This window comes from Lemur catta, chromosome 8, assembly GCF_020740605.2.
Source record: "Lemur catta isolate mLemCat1 chromosome 8, mLemCat1.pri, whole genome shotgun sequence".
Classification (NCBI taxonomy): Eukaryota; Metazoa; Chordata; class Mammalia; order Primates; family Lemuridae; genus Lemur; species Lemur catta.
Window position 1 is genome coordinate 5,861,042 of NC_059135.1, and position 22,351 is coordinate 5,883,392.

The 22,351-nt window shown below is 41.9% G+C and overlaps 2 protein-coding genes across 5 annotated transcripts in view; both read right to left on the reverse strand.

Moving 5' to 3' along the window:
• The window catches only part of LOC123643798 (UDP-glucuronosyltransferase 1-6), a 92,181-nt gene that overhangs the window by 19,524 nt on the left and 50,306 nt on the right, over nucleotides 1-22,351 (reverse strand). The window contains exon 1 of one of the 4 annotated variants that reach the window (XM_045559548.1): nucleotides 19,974-20,925. The exons of the other annotated variants lie outside the window; for them this stretch is intronic. Within the exon in view, the coding sequence (XP_045415504.1) occupies nucleotides 19,974-20,840 (867 nt within the window). The 5' untranslated portion in view covers nucleotides 20,841-20,925. Of the gene's footprint in view, nucleotides 1-19,973; nucleotides 20,926-22,351 lie in introns of those variants that run through there. 4 annotated transcript variants of the gene reach the window in all.
• LOC123643446 (UDP-glucuronosyltransferase 1A3-like) lies at nucleotides 1,040-5,932 on the reverse strand. Its single transcript, XM_045558991.1, has 2 exons — nucleotides 5,069-5,932; nucleotides 1,040-1,048 (listed from the first exon to the last, which is right to left on the reverse strand). The coding sequence occupies exons 1-2, from the start codon at nucleotides 5,930-5,932 to the stop codon at nucleotides 1,040-1,042; spliced, it is 873 nt and encodes a 290-aa protein (XP_045414947.1).

The following is a 22,351-nucleotide window of genomic DNA, read 5'->3' on the forward strand; positions in this document are numbered from 1 at the left end:
ACAGCTATTTTTAGTTCAGCTTACCTCATGCAATGGAAAGCCTTTGGAAGAGAGAACACTCCCTTTAAGTATCTCTTAAAGCAGAGGTCCCCAACCTATGGTGAGTTGTATAATTGTTTCATTATATGTTACAATGTAATAATAGAAATAAAGTGCACAGTAAACGTAATGTGCTTGAATCATCCCAAAACCATCCCCACCGCAGGTCTGTGGAAAAATTGTCTTCCATGAAAACAGCCTCTGGTGCCAAAAAGGTTGGAGAGTGCTATATAAAATGATCAGCCCATCTTCTTCCCCTCTGATTCCACTCTCCTATCGCCAGATGTCTTCCCCAGCCTGGGAAATCATTCACCTAACTGCTTGCTTTTCTAGGAATTTCTAATTCTACTTTCTTATCTGACTTTCTCAATTAATGCAGATTCCTTTCATTTCCTCTTCTCCCACCCTCCTTTAAGCCCTGTCAGTATAACTTTATTCACCACCAACCTAGTGTGCCTTCACCCTAAGAGGCGGGCAAAGGCCTCATTACTGAATGCAATAGCCTATTCTCTACTTTTAGCTCACTCAAAAATAAGTTTTGTTAAGGTAGTGCTTTCTAACGGGAGCTCCTTATTTTTAACACTTAGGGGTTGAGAATATTTATGTAAAGCCAAGGAGAGTGTTTTGTTTGAGGTATTCAGAGGAATTCTTTACCTTGGGACTTTATGAAAACTTTGTGGAGAATGATTATATTCATATATGGGGGGAGGGGAACAGTAACAAGGGAAGCAAAAAAGATGAATTTTTTAAAACGATTGATTGAAAGCAATAAAGAACAAGATTGATAATGCAGAAAAGAAAATCAACGATGTAAATGTGCTCTTTCAGAGATGCTCTCCCAGAATGCAGGAAGATATATAAAAGATAAGAAAGGTGAAGAGTAAGATGATAGCAATGGAGCCTGAAGAATTAAAATCTGTGGGTGACGGGAACAAAAATTTCAGTGGCATAATAGGGGAAAAACTTCAGGCTTTGAATATGAGTGGCTTTCGCGTTAGGCTTACTGTCTCTGGAAGGGAGAATAACGGCCCCACAAAAGTGTCAGCATCCTAATCCTCAGAACTTGTGAGCACGTTACATTACATGGCAAGGGAACTTTGCAGACATGATTAAATTAAGGGTTTTGAGAAGGGGATTATCCTGGATTATCTGGATGGGCCCAGTGTAACCACAAGGGCTCTTATAAGTGAAAGAGGGAGGCTAAGAGGCAGAGATCTGAAGATGCTACAGTGCATCTGCATGGAAACTGAAAATGCCATAGAAGAAGGAAAAAGGAAACAATAATCTAAAAGGAATAAATTTACACTAAGTGGATGGAATAAAATCAAACATATACCCTGTGTGAATGGAAAGAATTCTTACATCAAAAGCAACTATCAAATTGGAGTTTTGAAAATGTTTTTAAAACTTTTCAAACAAACTTTTCACAAAAATTTAAGTTAAAAGTGAAGAGATGAGGCATCAAAAAATAACATAGGAGTAGCAATATTGATATCAGATAAGGTATATTAAAAGGATTATTATTTAATGATAAAAGCAAACTTTATGAAGAAAATACAAGTCCTAAACCTATATGCACCAATCTAGCAGCTATATGTATAAACCAAGAACGACTAAATATCCAAATATAACTTGAGGAAAATTTGTTACATAAAGGGGATATTTTTAAAACATCTTTTTCAGAATTGGGCAGAATTCAGTACTTTTTTAAAATAGAAAAATTGAAAATATACAATTTTAGGTGTATCTATGGAAGATTTACAAACATTGATCATATAGTAGCCACTAGCTACACATGACAACTGAGCACTTGAAATGAGCCTAGTCCGATGAGATATGCTGTAAGTGTAAAGTATACATTAGATTTTGAAAACTTAGCATGAAAAAAGAATGTAAAATATGTCATTAATAATTTTATATTGAATACATATTGAAAGGATAATATTTCGGCTGTATCTGGTTAAATAAAATGTATTATTAAATTTCAAAAAAGAAAATATATAAATAAAAAACTAATTTTAACTGTTTCATTTTGCTCTTTTAAACATGCCTACTAGAAAAATTTAAATTACATATGTAGTTTGCATTATATTTCTATTGGACAAATCTGTACCAGACCACAAAGAAAACCTATTAAGAATTTTTTGGTGACTTCACAAGAAAAATTCTCTCATTATAATCCAGAATAATTAGAAAACATGATGGCTACAAAAAATCTTAACTATGTGGTAATTAAGAACCAGCCTTGTAGATAGCCATCAAATCAAAGAGGAAAGAAAAAAACAAAATTTAAGTGATGAAAACAACAAAATTTAACTGACAAAAAAAGCAATTAAAAGGACACTGATTTTTACCAAAACCTAAGAGACATAGAAAAACTTTTATTTATAGCCTTCAAGTCTCATTAAGAAAAATCAAGTGTAAAGAAATGAAATACTTAAGGAAATTAGAAAAGCAACTACAAAATAAGCCAAAAGAAAGTGGTATGAGATCATTAATAAAAAATAAGCTGCAATTAATGAAAGAGAAAGCTAAACCATTTAGTAAAAAAGTATGCAAATACAAGTTATTACTTTGAGAATACCAATAATATAATTCAACCCAATATAAACCTTAAATTAAGGAGAAAGAGAGGAAGCAAAAATATAAAACCTAAACTTGGGTCTTTTGTATTTGTAGAAAAATTCCATAAATTACTCAAAAAAGCTAAATCCAAAGGTAAACCAAACCAAATGAGTAAGAGTGACAAAAATCTCAAAATAAAAAAGAATTAATATAATAAAAATAATAATGGCATGCCTCTCATGTATAATACATGGTAAAGATTTAAGTGTAAATGATCTTTCAGGCTCATGCCTGTAATCCGAGCACTCTGGGAGGCTGAACCCAGAGGATTGCTTGAACTCAGGAGTTTGAGACCAACCTAAGAAAGAATGAGACCCTGTCTCTACTAAAAAAAAAAAAAAAATAGAAAAATTAGCTGGGCATCGTGGCACCTGCCTGTAGCCCCAGCTACTTGGGACGCTGAGGCAGGAGGATCACTTGAGCCCAAAAGTTTGAGGTTGCTGTGAACTATGATGATGCCACTGCACTCTAGCTGGGGAGACAGAGCAAGACTCTGTCTCAAAAGTCAAAAACAAACAAAAAAATCATCTTTCATGCACCTAATAAATTGCCACAAACATGTCTAAGGTCTCCAGATGATATGCCTTGTCCTGCTGGGCATTTTTTAAGTGCAGTAATAATAATGATAACAGATAATATAATATTTACTGGGTACTCACTATGGCAACATCAAAACCAGAATGGTTTTATCTCCTGCCCAAGGTCATCTAGCTAGAAAAGTGAGAATGAAGATTAGAGCCAATGCAGTTAACTCTAGAGAATATAGTCACATAGAAAAACTAGAAGAAAAGAGTAACAATTACCTTTTTAATGCCTTCCTACTTTCAACATTTTTTCACATCTAGTAGTTAAACATATATTTTATAATTGGATAACTGCATTGCATAAGGGGAAAAGAAAACCAAATAGAACAAATATCTTGTAGTTTGATCAAAAACAAAAATGAAGTTTAGAGTCCTTTGCAGTAATACATATATTAATCAAAAGAAGTACAGAAATAGGAATCCAAAAACTATAAAAGCTCTAAGGTATGGAAATTAATATAAATTAAGTGCCCATGACATAAATGGGCTGAATCCTGTCACAAAAAAGACGGCTCACTCAATGGATTAAGAAAAAAAATCCAGCTCGCAACAGTCCTATTTCAGTTAAACCCAGATATTCAGGGTTAACGTAAGATGCCTCTGAAATCCTTGGTAAAAGAGTAGATCCCACTATGGGAACTTGGGGTGGGATAGGGTAGGTTTGGTGATGTGGTCGGCCCCTCCTAAGAAACCTTACCCTTTTTAGGCTCATGCCTCTTCATCACTGCCCCACCTTCACTGGGTTATGTCCTCTCTACCCCTTCCACCATCCCTCAATTTCAGTGTCCCAAGTAGAAGACCCATTTGGCAGGCAGTCTTCATGATGCCTTCCCAACTCTGGTATGTCCCCCACATTAGACACGAGCCACCAACTCCTGGTCAGAAAACTTCTTGTCAGTACAGCTCCTTCTCTGAAAAGTTGGACTTGGTTGTTTCTTTCTTTGATCACAGAGACCCCATTTTCATGGCCTCGCTTCCACTTAACTTACTGAAATTTCTACTTCGAGTGCTTAGGTATCCTGTGATCGCTTCTCTATCGCTTCCAGGACAGGACCACTAGAAATTATCATGTTGATAATTGCAATTTGCGGGTTCCTTTATCCTTCTACTAAAAATCTGCAAGCAAAAATCCCCTGATGGAATCGTTCGCAACTCAATTTATCTACTCCTGCACAGCTGAAGGAAATCAAACAACCGTGAAGATAGTGCCTTCATCTTCATGGACAGTCTCAGCGGAGTCACACCATTGTTTGTCAGTCCTATTACAGACCCTCACCCTTGCCTCTCCTTCCTCTCAGAGACCATTGCAAACCTTAACTACACTACTGCAGACCACTTAACAATTTATCTCACTCAAGACTATTAGGGCAAGAAGTAGAAATCTTTGTAAAACGAGTAGCTAAGTAAACACTTGTAAGTTAAATATATATAATATATGCAGGCTGGGTGTGGTGACTCATGCCTGCAATGCCAGCACTTTGGGAGGCCAAGGCAGGAGGATCACTTCAGGCCAGGAGTTTGAGAACAGCCTGGGCAACATAGCAAGACCCCATCTCTACAAAGAAAAATTTTTTTAATTAGCCAGGAGTAGTGGCATGCTTGTAGTCCCAGCTACTCAGGAAGCTTAAGCAGAGGATCCCTTGAGCCCAGGAGTTCAAGGCTGCAGTGAGCTATGATCATGTCGCTGCCCTCCAGCCTGGGTGACAGAGCAAGATCCTGTCTCTTAAAAAAAAAAAAAAAAAAAAGTTTAAATAAATAAATAAATAAATAAAAATGTGCTCTGCCTGGAACACTAGTTGGATAAAGACACCAATACAGACCTGAGATAATGGCTTCCTGTTAACACAGTTGATGCCCCCAATGAAGACCATGTTGGGCATGATCGGCCTGGGGTAGTCCATCACAAAGTCATTTCTGAACAGCCACACGGATGCATGGCTAAGAATATCCATCAATGACACCTCTCTCTGAAGAACCTCAGAGGCCAGGCTTGCATAAGGAAAAAAAGAAACATGGCAAATGTATAACAAGGGCAGGGGGTAGAGCATGTTCTTGACCCTTTCCAGGAATGTCATGTGGTCTGAATTCCTTGTTAGTAACCTAGGAATATAAGAGGGAGGGTTCGGACACTGTGTGCCCTCCAAGTCTAAGTGACATGGAATGTAACGCAAAAAAAACACAGTAGGAATGGACAGGTACTTAGCCAGCACCGTCCCACAGGGGTAAACGGGGTCTGTTAAAACCACATCAAAGGAACTGGCATTCAGGTGCCCAATCAGGGTCTTGTTATGCATTAGGTCTGCACAAGACTTATAAAAAAACGCAGACAAACTTTTAAAAATTGCCATAGTTTTAAAAAATGCCTTCAGAAAATGCTGTGTTTCAAATGTAATTTGAACATATTCCTTAACGGAGTTCTCAAAATAGTCCTTGTGGAATGGAAGCTCATAGGTTTTCAGAGTGAAAAAGTCCTCTTCTTTGATGTGCATATTCACCTCTGGTGTGAGGACCACAGCTTGATGGCCTCTGGCGTGGAGCGCCCTCACCGCCTCTCGCATGCTGAGCCAGTGGCTGCCATCCACGGGCACCACCAGCACCTTCTCGCCCTCAGCCCAGGGCCCAGCACTCAGGAAGAGCAGCGGCCCCAGGAGCCGTATTGGAAGAATCTGGAGTCCAGTGGCCATCTCGACAGAAGCCAACAGCAACTAACTTTCACTGCAGGCTGTGTCTCTTATATTCACTTTTTTCACCCTTATTAGTTTATCATTAGCCACTTAGCAAAATGGCATGTAATTGAAAGACAGAGTGCCCTCCTTAAGTTAATCATTACAAAATAAATCTATCCCTCTCTGGCCCCGAGGAGAGATCCGATCACCCCTATCTTGGAAAAACTCATCTGACCCTGCTGCTCTCTTTGAGGAACATTTGAGTTCACTCTCATGTTTTTCATCCAATGTCCAAAATATGTGGACACACATTTCATGTCATTGCCTCCTACTTCTCTATTAACCACATTCTACCAGGCTGTGACTAAAGAGTCACCAATGCCCCGGTCCCCAACCATAACCTCTCTGCTACATATGATCCTATCTTATAATTCCTTCCTCCCATGCATGAGTAACACAGCACATCCAGAAAAACATATAACATTGCTAAGCCAGCTTTCTCTAAATGAGTAGGGAGATGCTGGCTCTCTGGTTTTGTTCATTTTCCATACCAGAATATCTCTTGTAATGATCAGGGAGGACTCTATTTGAAGTGGCTCTCAAACAAGGGACTAGCTGGAGGGACACTGACCTCAAGATGTGATGATGTGATTCTGTTGAAGGGTTTTTTGAGAATTCTGTATCTACTCCATGGAATATGAATTGCTGTTATCTAAGGCACACGTGGGCAAGACAACCCTAAGCAATGGCACACAGTGAGTCTGGAACACATCCTGCTCCCCACGGGACAACAGGGAGCTGGGGCCTGGCCCCAGATCTGGCCTTGTCTGAATTTCTCTTCTGAATGCTGAAAGCTCCAGCCTTCTGCCACTCTGTTTAGGGACTTGGGTGCACATTGAAGCTTTCAGGCCTTTCTCCAAGGTCATTTCCAGTGCCCAGTCCTGATAAGGACAGATTCCTCCAGGAGGGCTACATAATTTGTGGGGCCCTTTGTTCAAATTTCAAGATGGAGAAAGCAAATGAGGGCCCCCGTGAGGGTGGAAGCCTGTGTGGTCAGAGGGGTGGCATGCCTGTGAGGCTGGCCTGGCTCCAGAAAGTCACTCTCACATGTGCTTGGCCAGATTACTGAGACCTCCTTGTCCTGGTCGCCCCAGGAGGATGCGGGCAGGCTCCCTGTGCTGTCCGGCTTTCTAGCTCACCACATCCGTGTCCTCATGGCTGGCCAGGCTGAGGCTTTCCTTTGGGAGGAAGTTACCCCTCTAGAGACCAACACCGGGAACACATGCCACCACTGAGCACATGTGCACATGCCCAGACACTCGCTGAGGAACCCCAGCTGCCACTAGGCAGGGAGCGTTTGGGTTTAACCTTTTCTTGCAGGCTAGAAGTCCGGGGTCCTGGTTCTCTTACTTCCTCTCTAACAGCAATTTCTCTGCCCTCTTTCATCTGGTCCCTCTCTCTGTCTCAGCCACATAACTGTATGTCTTTCCCAAGCCTCAGTTTCTATCTTTCTACCCCCAGGTCAAATCCTATTATTCCCATCGCCCGCTCTTCCCCCCAGAGCCACGCAAGAGGACGAGTCCGTGCGGCCTAGGCCGCGCATGTCCTATACCAAGAGGTAAAAGCATGAGAGAGGAAGGGGCAGGGTGGGAGGCAGAGCTCTCAGTTTGTTGTTGCTGCTGCAGCTGCTGAGGTTGCCAGCAAGGGCAGCTAGCGGAAGCTTCCAGAGTGGGGCCTCTGCCCAGAACTCGGTAGCCTCCCGCTTGCCCAGCTGCGGCCGCAGTGGGTGCCTGTGGCAGCGGCCGGGCGGGGTGCCCAGCTCTCCTCCCCAGGGCATCTTCCAGCCGCACGCGGGCGTCACCTGCCGAGCAAGAAGCCACGTCAAACCTGAGGGCTCGGCCTGGCCGCAGTGCTCGCTCTGGGCCAATGAGAGGCCCGGATCTAGGCTAGAATGGATGAAGAGGCATACAGCAAAGGATTAACATTACGACACTCCTGATGTCTTGATTTGGTCCCATATAAACTATAGATTTGATGCAAAGCCACACAAAATCTCACTGGGGTTTTTAACATGACCAAAAAAAATCTTAAAGTTCACCTAGAAGCCTTTCCGGCTCCTGATAATAGAGGTGTCGCTCCTATCAGGCCAATGCTCTCACAGATAATGATTATAAACTTTTGCAAAAAAAAATTTTTTTTAAGCCACCTGAAGGCACCGAAGAGTAAGCCGCAACAGGAGGAACTTGAGGGGGAGAGGGGGCAGCGGCCGGCGAGTTTCCTGTGTTTATGGCTTTTTGCATGGGAGCGAGGGGCAGCTGGTGCCACGCCAAGCCCCGGCAACTCTTTCTTTGCTTTACTGTCCCCACCCCACACGGAGACATGGAAATGGCAGGAAGTGTTTAGAGAATGAAAAACTGTATGACTCGGGCAATGGTGGGGAGCGTTGCCGAAGCAGCAAGCAGGATGCTCTGAGGTCAGAGGAGTACAGTCGTCCGTCGGGATCCGCAGGGGCCGGTTCCAGGACTCCACAATTCAACCCGAACAAAAAGCCGGGCCGCCCCGGCCTCCTGCGCAAGCTGCTTCCTGAAGGCAGGGCCAGTCACTGAAGGAAGTGTGCACGGCCAGGTTGTGTTCCTGAAATATCCCTCTTGCAAAGGAGTAGAGAGTGATCTGGAGGGGTCAGCCTGGACCCATGGAGTCCCATTTGGACGCTGTTGTGAGAGAAGAGGGCCTCAGTCAAAGCCACCACGGCGTCAGGGGCACAGCCCATGCGAGAGGCAGTGAACGGCGGCGTCCACCAGGGGGCGCCCGCAGCTCGCGGGAAGCACAGACCGGCTGGGCACAGACAAACGCCGCGGGTTTGCAAGGGCGTCGGAGCTGTCCAGGGGAGGGCGGTCCCTGGGGGCTGTCAGTATATTGACATCTAAATAGAACGCATCTTTAATGGAGGGCTAATTCCCAGTGTAGACAAGTTATTTCCTATCTCGCCACAGCGACCGCCCCTCTCCCTGCCCCTTAAATGCACCTCCCTGCTCGGTAGAACATATGACCTAGGGCTCAACCAATCAGCGAGTCTCATCCCCTTGGCTGCAATGATTGGTTCAGAGATGGGCATGTGACTTAGCCAGAGCCAATGAGGCAGAAGGACTTTTACTAAGAATCCTGGGAAAAGGACTCCAGCTGGAGCCCTAGCTGCTAGATTCTGAGCCCGGGAAGGATGTCGTCGCCAGGGAACCAGAGACATGAAATGGAGACAAAAAATGGGCTCTGGCGACGTACTTTGGCCCTGTAGCAAGCAACACCTAACCTGATATACCCTGAGATTTTTCCAGCATGTGAACCAATAAAATAGCTTGCAACGGAAAGCCTTGCAACAAATTCATTTTGTCAAGATTACATGGTGAGGTTGCCCAAACTGCTGAGGGGATCATAGGTTGCATCAATTCTATTAAATGAAGAAGGTGAAGTCCAGCTCTGCTCTTCACTGGTCAAACAACTTGATAAAGAAAACACACAAAAAAGATGTTTAAATGAACAATTAATCAGGGAAATGCAAGTTGAAATAACCTTGAGATATTTTTTCACCTATTAGATTGGCAAAAACCTAAAAAGTTGAAATATAATAAATGTGAGCAAGGATATGAAGTGTGCACTTACACATTGCTGGGGGAAGAAGTAGTTGTTAATACTTAATGACGTTTAAAATGTGCCTGACCCAGCAGGTCTATTTCCTGCATCTTCCCCAATGGAAACTCCCACATGGGAGCACAGTGAGGCTTATACGAAGATGTTCATTGTAATTTATTTGAATACAAGTAAGAAGCAAGACACAAAGAGTGAGAAAATATTTGCAATACCTATAATTGCCAAGGAACTAGTATCCAGAATGCATACAGACAACCCAGTATGAAAGTGGGAAAGAGACTTGAATGGGCAAAAGTGGAAATCCAAATGTATAGATAATCAGTGCGTTAGTAATTAGGAAACTACAAAGTAAAATTATGAGATATCATTACATACTCACCAGATTAGCAAAATTTTAAAATCTGAATGCTAAGTGGAGGCAAGAATGTGAGGCAATGGGAACTCTCTTACAAGGCTAGTAAGGATTTAAACTGGTACAACCACCTGGCAAATGTTTCTCATTGTCTTATTAAATGAAAGATATGTATACCCTACAGCACAGCAACTCCATTCCTAAGTACATAAGCTCAGAAACCCAAGCACATGTGCTTCAGAATTTAAAATGTTCGTTGTAACATTGTCCACGGTAGTCAAAAGCTGGATACAACCCAATTTCCATCAACAGTAGAACAGATAAATAAAATTGTGTTATAATCACACAACAGAATACTATTCAGTACTGAAAATGCACGAACTACAACTTCAAGAACACACAACAACACAAATCTCTCAAACATAGGTTGAACAAAAGAAGCAAGACAAAAATAAGTACAGTATGATTCTATTTATATGAAGTACCTAAACAGGTGAAAGTCATCTATATTATTTACAGATGCAAATTTAGGTGGCTAAACTGTAAGAAAAAGCAAAGAAATAATCATCACAGAAGTCAGGGCAGGGATGTAAAGTGGGTAGGATGGAGAACAGGCACCCAGGGCAGATGTCTGGCAGCTGATAGAATGAAGTGGGCCCTGGGGTATAAAACCCAGAGCTTTTGGGGCCTCTCAGCTGTGGTGCAAAGTGGAGCATAGAGCCGGGCAGACAAGACTCTATCCACCCCGAGAAGCTTCCTGAGCCATGGGGGACCAGCTTATCATGGATTCTAGGCTTCTGTTGAATCTTGCTGCCTATCTGTGAACAATAAAGTTGATTTGCTGACTTATATGAGTGTTCTGTCTCACTGAACTCATACTCTGGCAGCTAGGTTTGTGCAAAACCTCCTGCACAAACCCAGACCTGGGAACTGCCAGATCAAAGAATCTTAGCAGAAATTGGCAAGATATTTAGAGTCCTGCCCTGGTAACTGGTGCATGGTGTTCTTCTCCCAGAAACTGATACCAGTACATGGTACTCTGCTTCACTGTCATTACCAGTCCTGAGATTCCAGAATTCTATGACTTGTCAGAACTAAAGAGGTGGGGGTGAGAGTGGACCTAAAGTGATGGGGCAGAGATAGGATAGAAAAACTGATTCCCTAAGTCTTCTTATCACAACTTAGGTCCACCTCTCATCTCCACTCCTACCCTAAGGTTTGAGGAACCCCTAGAAAAAAATCTTGCTAAGTCACTGTAAAGCTATCAGTATCATGCCAGCCCAGACATCCTCATGTACCCAGCCCTGGAGGGACTTCAGTGGTCATTTGCTATGGCCAAGTCTACTGCAGCTGAAAGACCATTTTTGGAGTTTGAATTATAAATACATTTGGCCATTGCTCTTATGCAATAGTTTAGATTACAAGAATGTTTTTTTCCAGGGTCACCAGCTTGAACAGTTCCAAAGGGCATAGAGCTATCTATCTACATAGCTCTGGGCATTTGGGCACATCGTTGAGGTTATGCAACACAGCAGCCCTGGTTCTCTTGCTTTCTCAACTCCACCTTCCCTTCTGTCAGGGCAAGCTTCCTGGATGTGCACCTATGCAGTCACACTACACCCCACATTTAGAAGGGGCTGATTGCTTTCCTCCTAAGATCAGGAACAAGAAAAGGATGTCCTCTCTTTCCACTTCTAGTCCACATTGTACTAGAGGTTCTAGCCAGGCAAATTGGCAAGAAAATAAAATAAAAGTCATCCAGATTGAAAAGGAAGAAGTAAAGCTACCTCTATTTCTAGATGACATGATTTTTTTAGGTAAAAAATTCTAAGAAATCACTTTTAAAAAACTCATTAGAACAAATAAAATAGTTCATCAAGGTTGTGGGGTACAAGATCAATATACAAAAGTTGCTTTCATTTCTACACACTAGCAATGAACAATATAAAATTGAATTTAAGAAAACAATTCAATTTAAAATAGCATCAAAAAAGAATAAAATATTTAAGAATAGATTTTAATTTTTTTAAGCATGAGACTTGACACTGAAAAGTAAAAAAAAAGCATTGAAAGATATTAAAGAAGACCTAAATAAACAGAAAGATTTCCCATATTCATGAACCAGAAGGTTTAATATTATTAAGATGGCAATATTTCTCAAACTGATCTACATATTCAACACAATCTCTATCAAAATTCCAATTGGTGATTTTTGCAGAAATTTTCACAGAAAGAAAATGATCCTAAAATTCATATGGAAATTCAAGGTAGCCAAAACAATTTTGAGAAGGAATAACAAGTTTGGAGGATTCACGCTTCCCAATTTCAAACTTACTGTAATATAAAGCTACAGTAATCGAGACAGTGTGGTCCTAGCATAAAGATAGACATATAGATCAATGGAATAGAATTAGGAGTCCAGAAATAAGCCCTCACATTTACAGTCAAATGGTTTTCCACAAGGGTCACAAGACATTCAAAGGGGAAAGAATAGTCTTTTTAACACATGGTGCCAATACAGCTAGATATCCATATGTTAAAAAAAATGAAGTTAGATCCTTACCTCACACTATACACAGAAGTTAACTCAAAGTGGATCATAGACCTAAAAGTAAGAGTCAAAACTGTAAAACTCTTAGAAGAAAACATAGGAGTAAATATTCTTGGCCCTAGATTTGGCAATGTTTTTGTTAAACATGACACCAGGAATACAAGCAACAAAAGAAAAAAAATAGATTAGTTGTACTTGATCAAAATTTAAAAACTTTTGTGCTTCAAAGACACCATCAAGAAAGTGAAAAAAAAACCCCACAAAATAGTAGAAAAAATATATATCATATATCTGATAAGGGACTTATGTCTAGAATGTATATAGAACTCTTAAAATTCAACAACAAAAAACCCAATTTAAAAATGTACAATGGTCTTGAATAGACATTTCACCAAAGAAGATACAGAAACGGCCAATAAGACCATGAAAAAGATGTAGAACATCAATTGTCATTAGGGAAATGGGAATAAAAATAATGAGATGGCACTTCATACCCACTAGGATGGCTATAATTTTTTAAATAAAAAATAAAAATTGTTGGCTAAAATGTGGAGAAATTTGAACTCTCATACACTGCTGGTGATAATGTAAAATGGTACAGCCACTGTAAAAAGAAGTTTGTTGGTTCCTCTATAATTTAAACATAGATTACCCTATAACCCCAAAAATTCCACTCCTGGGCATATATTCAAAAGAATTGAAAACATGTGTTCAAACAAAAACTTTTATACGCATAGCAGCACTATTCACAATAGCCCAAAAGTGGAAACCCAAATGTCCATGGGCTGATGAAGTGATAAACAAAATGTGTATCTATACAATGGAATATTGGTATTATTCAGCTATAGCAATGAATGAGGTACTGATACATGCTACAACACCACGGATGAACCTTGAAAACACCTTAAGTAAAGAAGGCAGATGCAAAAAAACACATATTATGTAATTCCATTTATATGAACTATCCAGAATAGGCAAATCCATACAGACAGAAAGCAGATTGGTGGTTGTCCAGGGAGAGGGGAGGAGAGAATGAGGAGGGACTGCTCTCTGTACCTGGGCTTCTTTTGTGGGTGATGGAATGTTCTGGAGCAAGACGATTGTAATAGTACACAAAGTGAATAGCACACTTTAAAATGGTAAAGTTTTCTTATATATATTTTATCACAGTAAAAGAAAATGGTGCAGCCACTGTGAAAAATAACCTAGCAGTTCCTCAAAGGATTAAACATACAGTTACCATACAACCCAGCAATGCCACCACTAGATAGATACCCATGAAAATTGAGAATGTATGTCCACACAAAACTTATGCACAAATGTTCACACAGCTTTATTCACAATAGCTAAAATGACCCAAATGTCCATCAACTCATGAGTAGATATACAAAGTGTGGTACAAGCCTACAACAGAATACTATTTGGCAATAAAAAGTTATGCTACAATATGGATGAACCTTGAAAACCCTAGGCTCAGGGAATAAAAACTAGGCACATATTGCATGATTCCATTTCAATGGAATGGAATCCATAGAATAGGCAAATCCACAGAGACAGAAAGGAGGTTAGTGGGGGCCAGGGGCTGGAGGAAGGAGGGGTAATAGTTATGGGGCATCTTTTTTTAACCCACTTAATCTCATTCTCTTAGAGTTATCTAAATTATGAATCAGCCATGTTCCTAGTCTTTTTGATACTCATGTTGAATACTTTTTCTTTAACCTTGATTCACTCTAGCATTTAGCCACTCTTTAGGCAATTACTTATTAACAGAAACACTGCTGCCAAATGTTCTATGTGTTTGGTAATCTCCAAGATAACCAGTCATAAAAATAAACACATGATTTTGAAAGAGAGGCAGAACATTAAAGGCATTGTAGACATTAGCAGTCAGGCCTTTTTTTTTTTTTTTTTATAAGAATGACTTGGCATTTTGGAGTTTTGTCTCCCTGACTTTCCTGCAGTCAAACTTCAGCTCAACCAAGAAATGTTGAGGTTTCAGCCTGAATGGGCATTATGTGTAAAGACCCCTGCAGGGAGACAAAGGTGAGCTCAGAGGGTGAGCAATACATCCTGCTGGGGGCCTTGCTGGGTAGAAGTCACTGATGCTCACTTGGAATTTATTTAATCAGAATTTCTTAACTTCAGCACTATTGACATTTTGAGCCAGATTAATTCTTTGTTGGGAGTGGGTGGGTTGGATATTTCTTATGCACTGAACAACCTCATGCAGCATCCCTGGCCTCTACTTACTAGATGACAGTAACATCGCGCCAATTGTACATCAAAAATGTCTTCAGACACATTTACCCGGGGGAGCAAAAGTGACCCCATTTGAGAACCATTATTTAAATAATTCCGGAACACAAGAAGAGGAAACTTAGGAACAGAAGAACTAGTCCTAAGGAACTGGGATCTGGTTTTCTAGGAAAATGCATTCCAAAGACTTTTACAAGGAATCCACGTTGTTTTTCTCTCCTTGCAGAGAGGTTTGAGCCTGTATTGAGTTAGGTCCCAAGGAAGAATCAGGGGCGGGGAGCGGGGGGGAGTGGCGAGGAGGGGATATAGTTGCACCTGGCAGTCTACAAAGCGCTTTCCCATATTTTCACATGCCCAATTAGACCCTCCAACAACACTGTGAGAAGCAAGGAAGATGTTACTAGCCTCATTTTTAGCTGAGGAAGCTGAAGTCCAAGGCCACCTGGCCGAGAGGAAGCTGGTGAGACCTCTGACTCCTCGGTTCAGCTTCCTTCCTTCCTTCCTTTTGTGTTGTTGCCACTTTCCAGGTCGCACACAATCAAGCGCGATTTATCACAGGGATTCAAGGCTGATTCAACACACACGAAACAATAAACTTTGATACATCACACTAACATCAAGAGAAAAAATCCTGTGATCATTTCGCAGATATTGAAAAAGGAATTCAACGAAGTTCAACATGCTTTTATGATAAAACTATCAACAAATTGGCTTTAGAAGGAACATACCACAATAGATGCCATATATGACAAATCCACAACTAACATCATACTGAATTGGGTAAAATTGAAAGCCATTCCTGTAAAATCTGGAAAGGACAAAGATGCCTTCTTTCATCACTTTTATTCAATATAGTACTGGAAGTCTTAGCCAGAGTAATTAGGCCACAGAAGGAAATAAAGAGCATCCAGATTGGAAAGGAATAAGTCAAATTAGCCTTGTCTGCAGACAACATGATCTTATATTTAGAAAGACCTAAAGACTCCACCAAACAAACTGTTATAACTGACAAACGAATTCAGGAAAGCTGCAGAATATGAAATCAACAGACAAAAATCAGTAGTATTTATATATGTCAACAGCTAACAAACTAAAAAGGAAATCAAGAAAATAATCCCATTTACAAAACCTACAAAAAATATAAAGTATCTAAGAATAAATTTAATCAGAGAAGTGAAAGATCTCTACATGGAAAACTATAAACACTAATGAAAGAAATTGAAGAGAATGCAAACAAAAAATTGGAAAAATAGCTCTTGCTCATGGATTGGAAGAATTAATGTTATTAAAATATCAATATTATCCAAAGAGATGTACAAGTCCAATGCAATCCCTATCAAAATACCAGTGGCATTCTTCACAGAAATAGAAATAAAATCCTAAAATTTGAAAGAAACCACAAAAGACCCAAAAGAACCAAAGCAATCCTGAGCAAAAAGAATAAAGCTAGAGACATCATACTACCTACCTTCAAACTATACTAAAAATCCATAGTAACCCAAACAGCATGGTGCTGGCATAAAAACAGACACACAGAACACTGGAGCAGAACAGAAAACCTTGAAAGAAATTCACACATTTACAGTCAACTCATTTTTAACAACGGTGCCACAAACATATATTGGGGAATGGAAAGTCTCTTGAAAAAAGGGTGCTGGGAAAACTAGATAACTACGTGCAGAAAATTAAGCTACACCCCTATCTCTCACCAAATACAAAAATTAAATAAAAATGGATTAAACGTTTAAATCTGAGACCTGAAACTATGAAACTACCAGAAGAAAACATGGGGAAATGCTTTAGGTCATTGGTCTGGAAAAAGACATTTTGGATAAAACTTTAAACGCACAGGCAACAAAAGCAAATAGACAAACGGGAATACATCAAGCTAAAAATCTTCTGCACAGCAAAGGAAATAGTCAACAAAGTGAAGAGACAACCTACAGAATGGGAGAAAATATTTGCAAACTACACATCCAACAAGGGATTAATAACCAGAATATATAAGGAACTCAAACAACTCAATAGCAAAAAAAATCAAATAATCTAATTTAACAATGGGCCAAAGACCTGGACATAGTTTGGATGTTTGTCCCCTTCAAATCTCATGTTGAAATTTGATCCCCAATGTTGGATGTGAGAGGTGCTTGAGTCATGGGGACGGATCCCTCATGAATGACTTGGTGCCCTCCCTGAGGTAATGAGTGAGGTCTCACTCTATTAGTTCACAAGAGCTGGTTATTTAAAAGAGCCTGGCACCACCTCCTCTCTGTATTGGTCCTTCTCTCACCAGGTGACATGCCTGCTCCCCCTTCACCTTCTGCCTTGACTGGAAGCTCCCTGAAGCCCTCACCAGGAGCAGATGCCGGCACCATGCCTCTTGTATACCCTGTGGGATCACCAATGTAGGGATGAGGCAGAAAAGGATGGTCAAGAGAGCCTGAGTGCAGCCATTTTGACTGATAAGACTCTAGCCACCCCAAACAAGGAAGTCACCAGCACATCACAGGCCTGAACTGCCAATGGTGGATGAATTCCTAAACTGGATGCAGTACAAACTGTGCTTACCTTTCTGTTACAGCAGTTTATGGTTAACCTTTATGGCCTGACCTCAAGACAAGGCTGGTCACATATGGGGATTATGAACATATAAAAAGATTACCATTAGGCCAGGCATGGTGGCTCACGCCTATATTCTTAGGAATCTGGGAGGCCGAGGGAGGAGGATCGCTTGAGGTGAGGAGTTTGAGACCAGCCTCAGCAAGAGTGAGACCCCATCTCTACTAAAAATAGAAAGAAATTAGCCATGCAACTAAAATAGAGAAAAATTAGCTGGGCATGGTGGTGCACACCTGTAGTCCCAGCTACTCGGGTGGCTGAGGCAAGAGGATCACTAGAGCCCAGTAGTTTGAGGTTGTTATGAGCGAGGCTGACACCACGGCACTCTAGCCCAGGCAACACAGCGAGACTCTGACTAAACAAATAAATAAAACGTTACAATTGCCCCATAAGGTGTCTCACTCCTGCTCCGGAAATGATCCCTACTTTGTGGAGTAGGATCTGTTGTTCTCTCAATAAACTTCCTGTGCTAGTTGGCTCCCTCTCAAATTGGTTCCAGCACAAAGCCAAGAACTCACTTGGTGAGTTCCGGGGGTTTTTCCTACCTTTATTGAGACACCCCCTGCATCACTATCAGTCAAATAAACCTCTTTTCTTTACAAACTACCCAGTGGCAGGTATTACTTTATAGCAACACAAATCAGACTAAGATGGACCTGAATAGGCATTTCTCAAAAGAAGACATACAAATGGACAAGAGGTATGTGAAAAATGTTCAACATCACTAATCATAAGGGAAATGCAAATTAAAATCACAATGAGACACCGGTTCACCCTAGCTAAAATGGCTTTCACCAAACAGACAAAAAATAACGGATGTTGGCAAGGCTGTGGAGAAACAGGAATGCTTATACACTGTGTGGAAATGTAAATTAGTACAGCCATTATGCAGAACAGTATACAGAGTTCCTCAAAAAAACAGAAATGGAACTACCATATGATCCTGCAATCTCACTACTGGATATATATCCAAAAGAAAGGAAATCAGTATATTGAAGAGATATCTACACTCCCATGTTTACTGCAGCACCATTCACAATAGCCAAGATGTGGAATCAAACTGAGTGCCTCTCAGCAGATAAACAAATAAAGAAAACATGGTACTGTGATATTGTGCAATATATATTTGTTCTTCAGCCTTGTTTCCTGGCATACAACTCCGAAAATCCTTAGAAACTCCACAGTGATATTTTTTGTATGCTAATGAGCTGGCTGATGGCTGGAAGCCCCTAGGTAGCTTCGGGATGGGGCTGGTAATCAGAAAGACCAAGGCTGGGTGAGAGTTGGAAATTTCAGCCTCCTCCCCACCCACCCACCCCCCACCCCCAGCCCCCACAACCTCCAGGAAGAAAAGAGGGGCTGCAGGTTACGTTGATCACCAATGGCCAATGGTTAATCAATCCTGCCTATGTAATGAAGCTTCCCTAGAACCAAAAAAGGACAGGCTTTAGGGAGTTTCCAAATAGCTCAACACGTGGAGGTTCTTGAAGGGTGCTGTGCCAGAGAAGGCTGGGAAGCTTCATGCCCCTTCCTTCATAACTGTGCCTATGCATCTCTTCATCTGCATCCTTAGTAGCATCCTTGATAGTACATGGCTAAATGTAAGTTTCCCTGAGTTCTGTGAGCACTCTGGCAAATTAACCAAACTCAAAGAGGGAGTCATGGGGACCCCAACTTGAAGCCAGTTGATCAGAATTCTGGAGGTCCAGACTTCTAACTAGTGGAGTAGGGGGCTCAGTCTTGGGCCCTGAGCCCTCAACCTGTGAGATCTGACACTATCTTCAGGTAAACAGTGTCAGAACTAAATTAGAGGACACCCAGCTGCTATCTGCTGCAGAATTGCTTGGTTCCTTGCTGTGTGGAGAAAAAAACCACGTATTTAGTCATAGAAGTATTCTGTGTTGGTTGTCATTCTTGAGTGAGAAAATAGAAAAAAACACTTTCAGGGTTTCTTCCCGATTCACAGATGGAACATATGTACAATGGAATATTATTCAGCCATAAAAAAGAAAGAAAGTCTGTCGTTTGTAGCAGCATGGATGGTGCTGGAAGGCATTATGTTAAGTGGAATAAGCAAGGCACAGAAAGACAAAGACCACACAAAACTCAGCCCTATGTGGGAGCTAAGGAAGCGTATCTTAAGCAGGTAGAGAGTTGATTGGTGGTTACAAGGGGCTAGGAAAAGTTGTGGGGAAGGAAAGATGAAGATTTGGGAAGATTTGGCTACCTGGCTGTAGGTTGCTGACCCCCGGTTTTGGGATCAGGGACAAAGCATGGGATACAATTGGGAGATCTGGTTACGACTTAGACCTCTCCCCTTGGTCAAACTTTCACGTCTGTTTGGACTAGGATGTATCATGCAATAATCCTATGACTGTTCCCAGATTGCCCAGCCAAACGTATCTCATACTGGTGCCAAGCATGAACCCTGTCTTCATTCAAAGTCCTCTGTATCACCTCACCCTCAGGTCTCTTAATATGTCCCTGCTACTCTGAGCCCAGCATTGTCTTCCTGCCACCGTTTCTTAAGGCAGTCCTCCAGGTGGCAGTTGGCTTGAGCAAAGGATGACAGAACCTGGAAGAATGATGTCCAAACACGCAGAAGAGGGCAATGCAAAAGAAATAAATCCACCAACCTGAGTCAGGTCCTTCCTGTTTTTGCAGTTGATGCCTCCAACGAAGACCATGTTGGGCATGACTGGCCTGGGGTACTCAAACACAAAGTCGTATCTTAACAGCCAGACAGAGCCCTTCTGATACAAGGTGGGCAAGTGCACATCTCTCTTGAGGACATCTGATGCGAGGTCTTCGAACTTTGAATATACACGAGAAAACAGAGGGGGCTCCAACAAATGAACAAGGAAATTGACCATCCGTTGGGGAAAAGACATCTGGTCTGAAAAGCTTGTGTAGCACCTGGGTACATAGGACACAGGGCTTGGGCTTCTACTGAACATGTGCTCCAGGGAACACGGGAAGCCCCTGAAGAAGTACACGGATGGAAGGCCCAGGTACTCGGCTAGGATCACACCACAGGGTATGATCGGGTCTGTGAAAACAACATCGAACTTGCTCTCCTTGAGGAAATTCAGGGTGGCATGGTCCTTCAGGATGTTCTGGCAGTTGACGAACCACATGTTAATGCCATCCATGTTATGCTTGTACTCTATCAGAGGAGTCATCAGGTATGATCTCTCAGTAAACATACTGTTTCCGAAGGAACGTAAAAGGTTCGTCAGCTCCTTTTCATCATACGGCACTGGAAAGATTTTCCGCGAATAGTATTCGGATTCTTCCACAAGCAAATTGACTTCTGGTGCCAGCACCACAATCTCATGGCCCCTGGCACTGAGTCTCTCGGCTACATCCTTTAAGCTAAGCCAGTGGCTTCCGTCCAGGGGGAACATCAACACCTTGTCACCCACAACCACTCTCCAAAGTGCTAAGAAGAAAATTCCCACAGAGACTCTCTGAAATGCAGGACGACCGGGAAGGCAGGCCATTCTGGAAGGAGTTAAAGTGAAAACAGTAGTGTCTGCACACCCAGAGCCACACAGTGCTCTTCATAGACCTCACCCTTGCTCTGAATCTTGCCCTTTGTTATGAAAAACCTAAATTAAAATTTAACCAGCCTTAAGCACACAGGTAACATAGAACAACCCTGGCCCTTATCAGGTTTCGCCTGAGCTTCTCGATTTTTCTCTTTATCTCCACCAATCTGCCTCTCCCACTCTAAAGAGTCATAGCAACACTTTGAGGACAACTTAGAGAGACCCCGGGGCACCCCCGCCAGCCTTCTCTTTGAACTTATGGATTCCTCGTCATTGGTGATGCCTATGACATGTGGGGATTTTCTTCCACACTGACCAATTCCTTAACACCAACTGGCTGTCCTACAAATCAATTCAATTCTGTCAGTAACCAGAGTTAGCCCAGACCCCACAGGTTCAGGGTCCAGTCCCACCCGAGACTGCCCCCACCTCAGACACCAATCGCAAGTAGCAGGTCCCAAAGTTACACCCACTTTTGTCTCACTTGGCTGCAAATCAAAGGTTACCACATCTCCCTCTAGGGTTTGATCCTTTGCTGGAATGGCTCATGGAACCAAACAGTTTATTTGCTAGGTTACCGGTTTATTACAAAGGCTATTGCAAAGGATTCACATGAGCAGCCAGATAGAGAAGCACAGATCACAGGATATGGGGACAGGAGGATGGAGCTCCCATGCCCTCTCCTGGACACCACTCTCCATGCCTTTAACAACCTGGGAACTCTCCAAATTCCATGTAAAGAAAAATGAACATCTCAGGACCAACCCCACAACTCCTTATGGAGAGGGAAGGTCAAGCCTGCAGCTTGACTCATGCAAGAAGATCCCCTCTGAAATAATAGCTGTCACCAACACTGTGCATCAGCCAGGTCGCATCAGCAAGGGAAGAGGACTCAGGCACCCAAGGAGAACTGCCTCCACAGATCATCAGAAGGAAATTCCTCGCTGGCCACCCAGAACTAAGGACATGCCAATCACAGCTTTAGGTCTACAGTCTAACTCTAGGTCCTAAAACTAAAGCTTATTCAATCCCACACTGATAATGTTGATTTCAAGCTAATCTTCCCAGGCACAGAACAGAGACTAGGTAAGATCAGAGGCTCTTGCACATACCCAGGGATATCTGCATAATTGATTCTTCCTTTACTCCCTTTTTCTCTTTGAATATTCACCCTGTCTTATATAAAATATAGATTTCCTTGGCCTCACGAGGCATAGCCATTTGCCTCACTGGCCATTTGCCTCACTGCTCCACCCCCCTTTTCTTCTGTATTCCTCTCCCCTTAAATAAGGCCTGCCCAAATCCCTCTTCGAAACAAAACAGTCACAAATGCGTCCGCAGCTTGTGATTTTCCTGGGTGCATCCTCAAACTTTGGCTTAATAAACCTCCATTGATTGAGACCTTTGCCTCAGTCACTTATTGTGGGTTGTCACGTGTCGCTTTGGGTTTTTCTGTAGGCTTT

Bases quoted from the DNA above. Each gene is read 5' to 3' on its own strand.
- LOC123643446 (XM_045558991.1), bottom strand. From the start codon at position 5,932: ATGGCCACTGGACTCCAGATTCTTCCAATACGGCTCCTGGGGCCGCTG.